This window comes from Dryas octopetala, chromosome 8, assembly GCF_963921425.1.
Source record: "Dryas octopetala chromosome 8, drDryOcto1.1, whole genome shotgun sequence".
Taxonomy (NCBI): Eukaryota; Viridiplantae; Streptophyta; class Magnoliopsida; order Rosales; family Rosaceae; genus Dryas; species Dryas octopetala.
Window position 1 is genome coordinate 8,519,347 of NC_141373.1, and position 13,513 is coordinate 8,532,859.

At 33.5% G+C, this 13,513-nt stretch overlaps 1 protein-coding gene and 1 pseudogene across 2 annotated transcripts; both read right to left on the reverse strand.

Annotated features, from left to right (window-relative positions):
* Positions 1 to 325: 325 nt before the first annotated feature.
* On the reverse strand, positions 326 to 7,007 carry LOC147276868 (TMV resistance protein N-like; annotated as a pseudogene). Its single transcript, XR_015124091.1, has 4 exons — positions 6,485 to 7,007; positions 2,731 to 3,835; positions 1,933 to 2,220; positions 326 to 1,787 (listed from the first exon to the last, which is right to left on the reverse strand). The product of XR_015124091.1 is annotated as a TMV resistance protein N-like (transcript).
* Positions 7,008 to 10,704: 3,697 nt separating this feature from the next.
* Positions 10,705 to 11,389, reverse strand: LOC147276869 (AAA-ATPase ASD, mitochondrial-like). The gene is made up of 2 exons (XM_086255575.1): positions 11,049 to 11,389; positions 10,705 to 10,954 (listed from the first exon to the last, which is right to left on the reverse strand). The coding sequence occupies exons 1-2, from the start codon at positions 11,387 to 11,389 to the stop codon at positions 10,705 to 10,707; spliced, it is 591 nt and encodes a 196-aa protein (XP_086111701.1).
* Between the last annotated feature and the right edge of the window lie 2,124 nt (positions 11,390 to 13,513).

Below are 13,513 nucleotides of genomic sequence, written 5' to 3' on the forward strand. Positions count from 1 at the left end.
AACAATAGAACTATGTGGGCTCTCAACTTAGCCACCAACTATTTTAGAGAGAAGATACAAAAGACGGTGAGTGTTTTATTTTTTTTATTATATTGGAATGAATCGAATCTTGGAATTAGTCTAATCTTAACCCTTACTCTATCCATCCTCACTATTTGTGCTAACCCAAGGACTTAGGTGATTTTTTTTTAACTGAAGATGATGAGCTTAGATGGTCCAAATAGTAATATTCAACCCCCAAAAAACAAGAAGGTGAACTAACACAGCAACACCTAGGAGAAAACCACAAGCTAGAGCCAATCAATAACAAACCAGACAGTACCTTTTATATGGTGTCTTCATGATGGACCAATACCTCCAGCGATATCTGCTGGCATTACCAAGTGGACCCCGCAGCTTTTCAAACAACTTCTTTCAGGCGCCAAACTAAGTCGACACTTAACTAAATAAGGCTGGTGGATTTTCAATTGTGACATGAATTCAAAGAATGGTAAATAGCGCAGCAACACATGAGCTGACTCCATCTTTGATGAATAATGAACCTTTGCAGAAGGGCTTTCAGTGACGTGAATTTCAATACAAAATTTATTGATTCCAAATTTGAAATTAAGACGATTGTACCGTCCTTCATCAGTAACAGCACAGATAGCCAATCCTTTGTCCTCCCATTTGAAATTCGGAGGAATTTCAATTGAAACTTCACAGTAATCAAGCTCCTTCAAATCTTTATGCCAGCGAAACCACTTTGGAACTTCGCTTCCTGGAAATACAACATTGAATGAAGATTTCTGAGAAGAGAGAAAGAGACAGAAGAGAGCGGCATGGTTCAGTAACATATTTTCCATCCTTGCCACCAGTCTCCGGCAATTAACCATGGCGAGAAGCTCAAACATTTGGGACTCCTTACGTTTCAAACTGTTTGACAATTTTGAAAATCTCTCCAATGATATGCAATTTTTCACATATACCGACTTTATTTTTGGTGGAAGCTCTCCAATTTCTTCAAGCCTCCTGCAACCAGTCAAGTAAAGCTTCTGCAAATTGACAAAAGCCGTAATGCATGCAGGAAGACTCACAAAATCTTGACCGGATAGATCAAGTAGTTGTAATGTGAACACACAATCAAGAGTCCCAAGGAAACCAATTTCTGATAAATTGCATCTTCCCACATAGAATTCTAATAGCTTGGGAAATGACTTGCCTTCATCACCACCTTCTGTGTCTGATAAATTCGCCTCATCGCCACTTTCTGTTAAAGCAAGTGATTCTGCACTCCATGAAATTTCAGACTTCACCTTTTTTGGAAATGTCACAAGTTTTGAGCATTCACGGGCAGAAAATATCTTAAGATGTTGCAACTCATAAATGCTACTTGGCAGATTTGTAAGCTTTTCACATCCTGTTAAACGTAACGTTTCAAGATTAATGAAAAATTGAATCGATGATGAAGGCAATTCTTTGATGGCAGTCTCTGCTAGAGACAGGAATGTTAAGGATTCCATCTTTCCCACAATTTCAGGGAAATTCTCAAGACTTCTGCAACCTTGAAGATTCATGCTTTGCAGAGATTTCAAGTTGTCAATTCTTGGAAACATAGTAAGCTTATGGCATCCCGCAAGACTCAAGTGAACAAGCTTATCATGGAATCCAAAACAAGGTTGTAGCTCAACTAAACTGGTACAATTGTCGAGATTCAACTCCTCTAAGTTGGGCATTCCAGACAAGTTGGGGGCTTCTGTTAGGAATTTGCACCCATTCAAATTTATAGATTTCAGATTTTTCAAACGCTGTGAGACAAAACAAAATGAGAGAGAAAAAGGATCAAATGATAAGCTCTAAAGAAACTTACAGCATGTTAAGCACAGCCAAATACAATATAATTTAAAAATTAAACTCTTGAAAATAACAATTGATTAAAATAATTTAGTATACCTTCAATCCCTCACCAAGTGATCGTAACATGCGGCTGTCAGGCATATTGAGTCCAACAAGTTTTTTTGGATTGAAATTGGATGGCAAAGATTGTAATGGGTAGTCTGACCAATCAAGAAATCTCAACTCATTAGGGAGATAATTAACGTCTCCAGATAAGCATGCATCACGATTTATAAAAATTCGAAGATTTTTCATCTTGGAGAAGCTTTCAGCATTCAAGCATATCTCATATGATTCAAGGCATTCTTGCAACTTTAATTTGATGCCTTTAATTTTATTTGTTCCCTGGTAAAAAGCAATCCGATTAGCAAAGGTAAGTTCTTTACCAAATAAAAATACATGTGTTTCAAATTATAATCTACATAAACTGTTGCTTGTAGAACTTGAAAAATACAACCAATATAAATATAGTAAATCTCTTAGGCGGACGTCTGCAAAATTTTTTTTAATGGATGCTAGGCACTGAGTGCTCGGCAGTATATTTTTGCTTCTTCCATGAGCTCTCGACACTAGTTTATCGACTTTATGTTAGGTTTTAAATTTGAGATTTTAGGATCCCAGACTGAAAACCTAACATGCAGCCTCCACAAGTCTCATTCTACACTCTAAAAAAGTATGAGATGAACTCGTACTCTATATCCTAAAAAACAGGCAGAGAAAGTAGCAGCAAGAGCTTCCTGCAGCACTCGCTGTTATAAAAAAATATTGCCGAGTGCTCAGCGGTGGATATCCAAAAAAAAAAATGCGCACATGTCTGTCTTAGAGAAAATTATTATATATATATATATTACTTACCGTGTTTTCCGTTAGGACATGGTCAACATCCTCATGAGACCATAATCTGCTACGTTCTCCCGGCTCAATTAGCGATTCTTGACGAACTATTTCTTTACCCATTTCTTCTACCAAGTCATGCATCCAAATATTGTCTTCTTCTGTAATATTTATGAGTGCCTTTTCCACGAGTACTTCAATACCATACTTAGGATGGAGGCCACAACCTTCTAGTATTTTTATCACATCATTCTTATCTTTACCTTTAAATAAACATGCAATGTCAAGAAAAACTTCCTTCACTAGATCATCCAAATCATTATAACTTATTTTAAGAATTTCTTGAATCTCTTTGTTAGGAACTTTTCTATAACTCTCTAATGCATCTTGCCATTGCTCTATACTTCTACCACAAAGAAGTGAACCAAAAACAACTAAAGCTAATGGAAGGCCTTGAGCATAGTCGACTACAGTATTTGCAAGTTCCACGTAATAATCATCCATATGTCTATTTGTAGTCAATGCATTTCTACTGAAGAGCTCAAAAGCTTCATCAAGATCTAATTCATCGACCTTGTATATTCGATTAACTTGATGAGCAGTTAACAAATGCTTATCTCTCGTCGTTATGATTATTCTGCTACCCATACCAAACCAATCACACCCTCCAACTAATGTGTTTAATTGGTACAATTGATTCACATCATCAAGAACTAAAAGAACCTTTTTATTGCTCAACCTTTCTTTTATCACATTGATTCCTCTATCAATATTGGTCGTCTTTAATTCTTTTCCCCCTAGAATCTCAGACAGAATAAAATTTTGTAGTTCGACTAGGCCTTCATATGTCATTGATCTTTCTCTAACATTTGCCAAAAAACAGCTACCTTCAAACTTATGGGCAATTGAAGTATAAGCTGCTTTAGCAATTGTGGTTTTACCAATTCCACCAGTTCCCCATATTCCGACCATGCGAACATCATTTCTCTCAACATCTAAAAGTTCATCCATAACCCACACACGAGACTCTATTCCAACTGGGTGCTTTGCCACATTCAAATAAGTATGGTTTAATACTTGTACTGAAATCTCTTCAACGATATTACGAATGAATTTAAACTCGTGTCTGTCAAATTACAAACATACAAAACTTTAATGAAATGCCATATTGCTATATCATACTTTCACATATATATATATATATAGGACTATAATATGATTTTTATCAAATAAGGCATCAAAATTAGGGGCATTTTAGTCAACCTAGGATCGTGACTAAATCAAATTGACCCTGGGAATAAGACATGTGCAACATATATGACAAAATTTTGTTAGTATTTTTCACAAAAGTCACATTATATACCAATTTGGGACAAAATAAAAGTTTATGTATAAAATTAGGACAAATAATAATTTAGGTATGTAATTGGGACAAGTCTCAAAGTTTAGGTATCAAAAGTGGGAAAAAAAAAAAAAAAAGAAAAAAAAAAGAAAAAAAAAAGCCCTTTTTATTAAGTAGTATTTTGATTTTTTAAAAAGAAAATGCATACAATGTGGGATATCCTAAATCCTACATTGACAACTCAAAACAGATTGGTCAAACATGGCATAAAGTATAAACAACTTGCATTTAACACGTTCATATTTTAAATATATAAAATTTGTATTTAGGAAAGCACTTGCCGAGATCTATCACACAAGACCTTGATAGATATATATAAAATTAATCATGCAGGAAAAAGTTAATATATGCATATATATGACAAGAGGTCCTTCAATTGAGGTAGACCTCATTTTAGTGATAATGAGTATGGTTTGTGATAATGAGTATGGTTTTTGGGATCCATTTGTTATTGTAGTTTGATGATTAAAGTCGTCTATTTTTTAAGTCTCTATTTAAAGGTCGCTCATATAAAGAATTAAATAAATAAAAAATCATTAAATCATCTAATTGTAATTGAATAAATAGACGAATATAGTTGTTTCGGTAAAGACTTGAAATGATGACCATATAATCAAATTATTACACAGTTTCTGATTTGTCTAATTTTTTATAAAAATGATCCTTAAATAGAGACTTGAAAAATAGACAGCTCTGATCATCAAATTACAATATAGAATGAGTTCCACAAGTCATACCTCATTATGGCTAAAATGAGGTATACCTCATTTGAAGCTCCCTCTTTATGACATATACAACATTTATCCTAATGCAACATAATATTCATTTATCCTAACTGATGTGTAGTCATAATTGTGACTACATGGTTTATTAAAATTCAAGATTTATAAGGGTTTAAGACTTTACATTTTGGCTTGAGCACTGCATTCCTAAAGCCTAAAGATTAGACAACAAAGCCTAATTCTTGAACTATAATTCAAACATTGAAAAAATAAAAAAAATGAAATAAATAGTGACTATAACCAAGGAGTAAAATTTCGATTTCGAGGAAATTTTCGCAGAAATTTCAATTAAAATTTCGATTCGACAAAATTAGACAAAAAACAAAAATTTTGAACGAAACTTGACTATATGTTTATTTAATATATTATTTACTATATTAATAAAAAACATTGAAGAAACCAAATTATATAGTAAGTTTCATATGATATAAGGTGAATATAATGCACGCCAGAGGTAAATACTGTTAAAAAAATGGGTCAATAATTAATAATTATATAAATAATGCCTCAAATTTATTTATATTACAATATTAAATCATGAATTAAATAAGTATTTAATAAGATGAATATAATGCGTGTTGAAGGTAAATATTGTCAAATAAAAATGATTCACTAATTAACAATTACATAAAAGTGACCTCTTTTTAAGAGATATTTAATCATTTTGAATCTAATTGTCATTAAAACATATGTGAATAAATAAGAAAATAACATGTATTGTTATTTTTTTAAACCCCTTAACCCAATAAACAAACACAATTCAAATAGATTATGAGATTTCGGAAAGTTGGTTTATAATTTATTTTGGAGTAAATAATAATTTATTGATAATTATTTTGTTGATTTTGGAGTAAAGTTGGTTTATAATTTATTTTGGAGTAAAGTTGATTTTTTTTTTCTTTCCTTCTTTTTCCCATTGACTTTCTTTCCTTCCTTATCCCCGTGTCTTTCTTTCATTCCTTTTCCTTTCTTTCGTTCCTTCTTCCTTCCCAATCTTCCAGCCGCCTCTCATATCTCTTTCCCAGTTCCACTGTGACAGTCCCAGATCGATTTGTTCTCTCTCCTCCCTCTGCCTCCCGAATCTCTTTTTCCTTCTCTTCCTTTCCTTCCCCGATCTCCCTCCCCTATCTTTTCTCTCTTCTCTCTCCTTCCTCCCCAATCATCACTCTGTTCGATCCGCCGCTCTCCTCCGGCGACAGCTAGCCTCTTCCTCCCCTCTCTCCCTCTGGCTCTGCCTCCCCAGCTCGAAAATTTCACCGAAATTTTGAGAATTTTGAAAAATTTTTGAAGTTTCGGCGAAATATTTCGAAATTTAAACGAAATTAATACGATATGTGTTAAAATTTTTATACTCCCAAAAAACAAAATTTTACTCCTTAGTCTATAACTCAGCTAAAAAGGGTTGACTGTCATGCATTTACAATTGAATTGCAAATATGAGTAAATTTAAAAGTTGGCACCTAAAGAAAATGTGATAAACGTTTTGTAGTAATTAATTAAAATGAAATGTAAAAATAGGTAAAAAGATGATAGCCCTCGGATATTATAAAATAATGCTAGTAAGCCAGTATATATAGGTTAAAAATAATACCCGTCTAAGAAAGTCCACCCTGACAAATTTGCAGCTTTTGTAAGAGCTATCCTCCATCTCATCACCTTTTCCATGTTATCCTTGAATTTGCTTTCATGGTTAGCAATTGCCTCACCAAAACTACCTTTTTGGTTTCGTACATCGGAGGGATCCACTTTGTAAAAAACTGGATAAACAATTTGTTGCTTTGATTCTTTACAGTGAAGGATGTGAACGAGTTCATCCAAGCACCACTTTGAGGCTGCATAGTTTTCAGAGAATACGATGATAGAAATCTTGGACTCTTCAATCGCTTTGAGAAGTGCCTGTGATATTTCTTCTCCTCTTTTGAGCTCAGAATCATCTATGAAGGTTTTAACTCCCTTTTGAACCAAATTGTTGTACAAATGGTCTGTGAAATTTTTGCGAGTATCTTCACCTCTAAAACTCAGAAAGACATGGTATGTCCAAGAATAAATGAGAGAAGAGGTTGGGGCTTTGAATTGAGTGATCTCCATGATGTATAACTAAACAGCAGGCTGAAAGAAAGAGTTGGGAGTGGTAGTACTAATTATGTGTAAGACTCTTTTTATAGATATTAGGACTCTTGCTTGGCATCATAATTTCGGAATGTGTAGTCAACTAGTCAAGGGAATAATAATAATAATAAATCAAGGAAAGGACAAAGCCAGTACACGTTTTTCTTTCTCTTCTTTTTTGGCATGATATGTGTATGATAAAAAATTAAAAATGACTGACCAATCGAAAGAGGAATTTAATTACCATTCACTTCAGTCGTAATTGATGGGAAAAGGCGAGAGGTGGATTTGTGGTTGTGATAAGACTGTTTGTTAGCTGTTGCGTAATGAGTGTGTATGTCATCCTTTTACTAGTTTGTAGATGCAATTGTCAAATAAGTCATATGCTTTTCCGTGTTTAACGCTCACTTTAGTCGTAATTGATGGGAAAAGACGAGAGGTGGATTTGTGGTTGTGATAGACTGTTTGTTAGCTGTTGCGTAATGAGTGTGTTTGTCATCCTTTTACTAGTTTGTAGATGCAATTGTCAAATAAGTCATATGCTTTTCCGTGTTTAACGCTCACTTTAGTCGTAATTGTTGGGAAAAGACGAGAGGTGGATTTGTGGTTGTGATAGACTGTTTGTTAGCTGTTGCGTAATGAGTGTGTACGTCATCCTTTACTAGTTTGTAGATGCAATTGTCAAATAAGTCATATGCTTTCCCGGATGTGTATAGTTTGAAAAACCAAACCACAAATGAATCAAATCAATATTTTTGAAATGACCGATCCAAGAATAAAAATCAAATTAAGTCTAGCCCAATTTAATTAGTTTGGTTAACTATGAATATTGTTTCGGATGATTTAGTTATCCGGAAACAAAAAAATAAAAAAAATAAAAAGACCAGACCAAACCGATCCGGTCGATTTGGTTCGGTTCGAAACTCAATTTTTCGGTATTTTTGCACACCTCTACTTTTCCGTGTTTCTAACGCTCTGCATAATCCTAAAACTTATGTGGTTCAAAATTTTTCGAGAGTTTTAAATTTTTCTGTAAATAATGTAAGATATCATGCAGTTTTGCAATTTTGGCATGAAAAAAGGAGTATTATTAGGATTTCATTTGGATCCAAGATTCTAAATGATGTAAGTATTTCATAAGTTCATATTTGGGTCTATCTCATTCATTTATAATAATTAAGTAAAATACTGATTTATAGTTACTATATTATTTGAGATTTAAATTTGAAATAAAAAAGTCAAAGTGGCAATTTGTTTTAAAAATCAAACTTGAATAATAAAATTAAAAGAAAAGATTTAATCTGAAATGAGAAGAATGAGAGACTGGCTAAAAAAGATTCCCATAAAATATGTTAAAGAAATTCTTTTTTGGAAGAAAAACGAAACATACATAAGGGAAAAGTTAATTCTTGATCATCTTTAACTTCTATGGTTTAGAGAGAAATTATCACATATAGAGTAATGATCACTCGCTCACTATAAAAAGGGGAATTCTCCGCTCACCATAAATAGGGAATTCTCCGCTCACCTAACCACCCAACAACGAATTTCGATGATCGGAACCATTCATATTTTAGAGCATCATTCAAAGATTAACCTTGCAAAAAATCAGCTAAATCGAAAACTGTTTAACCAGTGTACGTATTACTATCAACATCATTTCACCCTTATATGACTAATTGTATTTGTTTGCAAAGTTTGGATGGCCAAACAATTATTGATTTGGCTTATATTTTACATAGACGATCCTTAAGGATGGACTTAGAAATGGACGGTCTTGACCATTGAATTTCTCGTCTTGTGGTGAGCGGGTGGTTTGGTGAGCGAAGAATTTCTTGCCGTATGATGATGATCACATATATATATATATATATGTTATGTTGCAAAACGTATCAATTGAAGTTACAGTGATGAGTCATATTCTTTTGGCATGAGATAGTGAGATGACATGTATAATAACATTAAGATTGTATGTTTGCCAAACTATTTGACGAAAAGATATTTTCCCAATGAATATAGGCTCCAGTGACGGATCTACACTGTGGGCTACCTAGCCCACCCCATATTTAAAAAAATAAAAAATAATACACCTACATTTTTTGCCTAGCCCACACATTGAAAAAAAATAAAATTTGCTAAATTTGTCTCTGCCTCTCCATCTTTCACTGGTCTCTCTTGTATTTTATTCTCTTAGCCATTTAGAGATTTGAAAATTGAGGAATTCAATTTTTATGCAATAGTTGTGATATTTCTAATTTACTCTAAAATATTTGTAAAATTAAATGAGAATTAATATTTGATTATCCAAATTGTTCAAAAACTCAAGAAAAACTCATGTAATTTGTTGATGTGAGAATATGAGATTGCTTTTAAGCTCAATCTCAATTATTGAAATTGCAAGTTTAGAAACCAAGTAAGCTCTAAATTTCAATATTAAATTCTAGTTGCATATTGCTAGAAAAATAGATTGCTATTGTGTGATTTTGTTTTGTAAAATATCATTACATTTCATGTTTATAATATTACCAATATGTTCTAATTTATAATGTCGGATCATCCACAAATTTCAAAGAGAAGAAAAAATATTCTTTCTTATTTTAAGAAGACAAACGACCCTTCTTCATCTGCACTAATTTGTGATTCTGAGTCGCGAGTGAAGGAGTTGAGACTCAAAGAGTCTAGTGTGTGCTCTTGAACGTGATTCAAGATTACGTCAAGCAATATAAAAGTACCCTATTAATGAACATAATAATGTTTAAAGAGCCTATAATACACTTAGGACTATGTCCCCATTTGGCTAGGTTTATTTTTTATGTTTATTAATGAAATTTCCTCATACATTGAAGTTTTTTTAGCCCCTCCTCCCTCCCATTCTAATTCGTGAATCCGTCCTGAATATAGCATTTTCGTGCATGTGATTGTGCAAGCACTCATAACTCACACTGGGGCCAATATGATTTCTCAATTTAGAAAATTTTATAATATCTTTGTCTATACACAAACATAGACGAGGGTCAGTATCCAGAGTCTGCGGGTATGGTTTCCCACGAAATAACAAAATGAAATAAAAACTAAGAAGCAATCAAATTTTTGGGAATTTGCTGTGGGTAGGTTTAGCCAAATTGTAGCTGACAGGTTTCCACACTATTGTTTTACTTATGCTCTTGCTCCCTTTCCTTCCCTTTACAGTTTATCAGTACGGTCCTGCATATTATATTGTGACAAATATAAAATTCACATTAACATGACAAGGTTCAACTTTTATTTAATTGTATTAGTTAGTGGGTGGGGAAATAGAAAAGTGGGTGGGAATAACACAACTCTTAAAAAAAATCCCAAAGAACATAGACACGAGTACAGATGCCAGTTGAAGGCGTGAAAAAAGGTGGAACAAAGTGTCAGTTTGAATTGACCAAAAAAACAAAGTGTCAGTTTGAATCTAATTAAAACTCCGAGAAGCTTAAAATTGAAGCCAAGATGTTATAGTAATTGATGGAAAACTTATATTAAATAATTCCAATTACACAAACACAACGAAAGAAAATGTTTTAATTATACAGATCATTTCACACTCTTAATTTCCACACCTTCAAGGGATAACTCACTGTTCTTTCACTTGTTTGAACTGATGTTCCATTCATTTCACATCTTCCTCAGCAGACTGATCTTTCTCTGCCTTCAGTGCTGCTTCTTCCTCTGCTTTCATTCTTGCCTCCTCCTTGGCAGCCTCAAGAGTTCAATCAAGTTCTTCAAACAAGAGTCTGCATCTTCCATAACAGACTTAAGCAGCAAATTCTCTGCAACATCAGCAGGAGTCATATCGGTCTCTCCCAACAAACGTTCAATTGTTTCAAACAATTCATGGGACTCCAAATCCAAATAGTTCTTGGCAAGCACTTTGAATGCCTCATAACAACAGTAGGACAATTCAATACGCTTGTCCATCCTTCCCCTTCTTATGAGAGCAGGATCAAGTTTGTCCACATAATTAGTCGGGATAGAAAGACAAAGAGGTATTTTTAGGCGCATTTTTGAGAGAAGCCCACCAAACTTGAATGCCTTGAAACTCATCAGTCACTTCCTCATTGTCGTCCAAGCCAAGGACTAGAGACTTGCTTCCCTTGACATCATGAGCTTTGAGTCGTTTTGGTCGCGTACAAGACTCGGAGCTGAGGTAGCTTTGGATGTCAGAATAGAGCTGACTGCGCCTGCGAAACTCATTGGTGTACTCATCAAAGGTAATTTGGATGTAAGGGTACACAAACCGAACCAGTGTTTGGGTGTATCTTTCAGCATGTCCCCGAAATTGATTCGGAAAATATCGTTGAAGCATAGGATAAAACGCAAACATCACAGCGGCAATCACTGAGCCTAGTTGAGCCCACATTTTCCCCATCATCATCATCATAATCGAATTGGATTGTTTCCACTATTTCTAGCAATTGATCAAGGATGGATTCTTTTGCAACAAAATGGTTCTATATATAGAACTATAAAAGAGAAGAAAAATATTGAGAGAACATTTTTCGCCCTCCCCTCTAATTTTCCACTTGCACTTTTTCTCATTTCTTAATATTTTTAAGGTTTAATTATAGTCATAGTTCTTAAATTTTTTATTTTTTATTTTTTATTATTTTACAGAAAGAATCAAAGTAAGACAAGGAGAAAGTTGAAGAACCCTAAAATTAAAAAAAATGAATTGGAGAACCAGAGTAAGAATCTTGAAAAAATTAGGATCATGGTTATAATTAAATTAAAGTCCATTCACTTTAGGTATCAAATTATAATGTTTTTTCATTTTAACTATCAAAATGTTTATGTCATTTCATTTTAGATACTAAATTTTAGTTTAAGTATCAATTTTTAAAAACATGGTTATATCGAGCTGTAACTGTCTAACAGTCATAACTTTTTTATTTATTTGTTGTTTTTTCAATATTTGCAAGGCTTAAACTTTAATGTTTGTCTCTGTGTTATAGGACTTTGTCCCCCAATCCTAAATAAAAAATATTAAACTCTTATAAATTTTGAATTTTTATGAATTTGAAACAGTCACAACTGTATAGCAAACCAATTTATGATATAATCTAAAATGTCTTACTCTAGGTTAATACCTAAACTAAAAAAAATTAGTGTCTTGTTGTTTTGCTAAAAAACTATTAATATTTAATATTTAATTTTCTATATAATTAACCCTATTTTTTGTTTGTATCTTCAAATCTATCTTGGATAGTTGTATGGCCTTTCAAAATATATATTTTACTTTATTCTATGATTAATTGATGAGCCTTTTATTGTTCTAAAATGATTGGTACACTAATCGACTGATTTGTTTTTTACCGTTCATTTCAGAATATAGTTACCCATGAAGGTGTACATCTATAACATTTTATTGCTAATCTAGATATGTATAGACACAGAGCTACCCCACTCTTGTCAACTTAATTTCCAATTGTCGCGTTCCCAGCCGCCCATCAACTTCTTTACTCAACATTTTTATCTGCAAAACCCATCGTCATTAATTAATTAGAATGATTGCAAACGATGACGCCATTCCACGCCTCAGCTTGTCAATTTACCTCAAAATTCGGAGAGCAGTATTCCTCACCCTTTAATTAAAGTATGTACCTCCCATCTAAAATATTGTTATATATTTAAAAAATTAATCATAAATTAATTTAAAAATATTTTATTATTTCTTTTTCATTTTCAATTTTTTCCCCCAAAACCCGGTTCCCACTTCCCACTTCCCCCTTTCACTTTTTTTGTTTTTTTTTTTTTTTCTTCTCCTCCTTTCTCTCCATCCCCTGTGCTTCTCTCTCTCAGCACCTTCATCCCCAGCCCAACTCGCCGGCGCCGACCACCTGCAACCAGTCAACCACCCTCTCCCTATCCTTTCTCTCTCCCCTGCTTTCTCTCCCTCTTCGCCACACTGACTAACACTTGATGAGGGAAGGGCCATAAATCTTTCTCTTTCAGCTTTGGGTGATGTTATTGCTGCTCTGATAAGGATGTGAGGCCATGGCCTTATAGGTAAGTTATTAATGGTGTGCTTGTCAACTTTAGTTGTCTTCTTCCTTTTTTATTTGTTTACTGCAAAATATGTGTTGTGATTATAACTTTCACTAGGATGGCCCATTTGGGTTTCTCTTTTACTTATTGATTCAGCTAAAGTATGATGGACTTACTTTAGTTTATTCGGTTGCAGGAATAGCAAGCTTACTGCAAATGGAGAGAAAGGAGGAGGAGAAGAAAAAAAAAAAGAGAAAGAGAGGAAGTGGGAACCGGTTTTGGGGAAAAAAAAAAATAATAATAATAAAATATTTCTGAGTTAACTCATGATTAATTTTTTAAACACATGACAACATCTTATATGAGAGGTGAACATACACTTTAATTAAAGGGGTGAGCAAAACTGCTCTCCAAAATTCGTGCCAAAGGATCACATTTCTAGCTACACTTTGATACGTTTATGTTTAGTTTTTGTGAGACAAAAAGCACACGGAGACAA

Coding starts and splice junctions, on each gene's coding strand:
- LOC147276869 (XM_086255575.1), bottom strand. CDS start 11,389: ATGTGGGCTCAACTAGGCTCAGTGATTGCCGCTGTGATGTTTGCGTTT. Junction 10,955..11,048: donor TTTCAAGGCATTCAAGTTTG/GTGGGCTTCTCT, acceptor TCTCATAAGAAG/GGGAAGGATGGACAAGCGTA.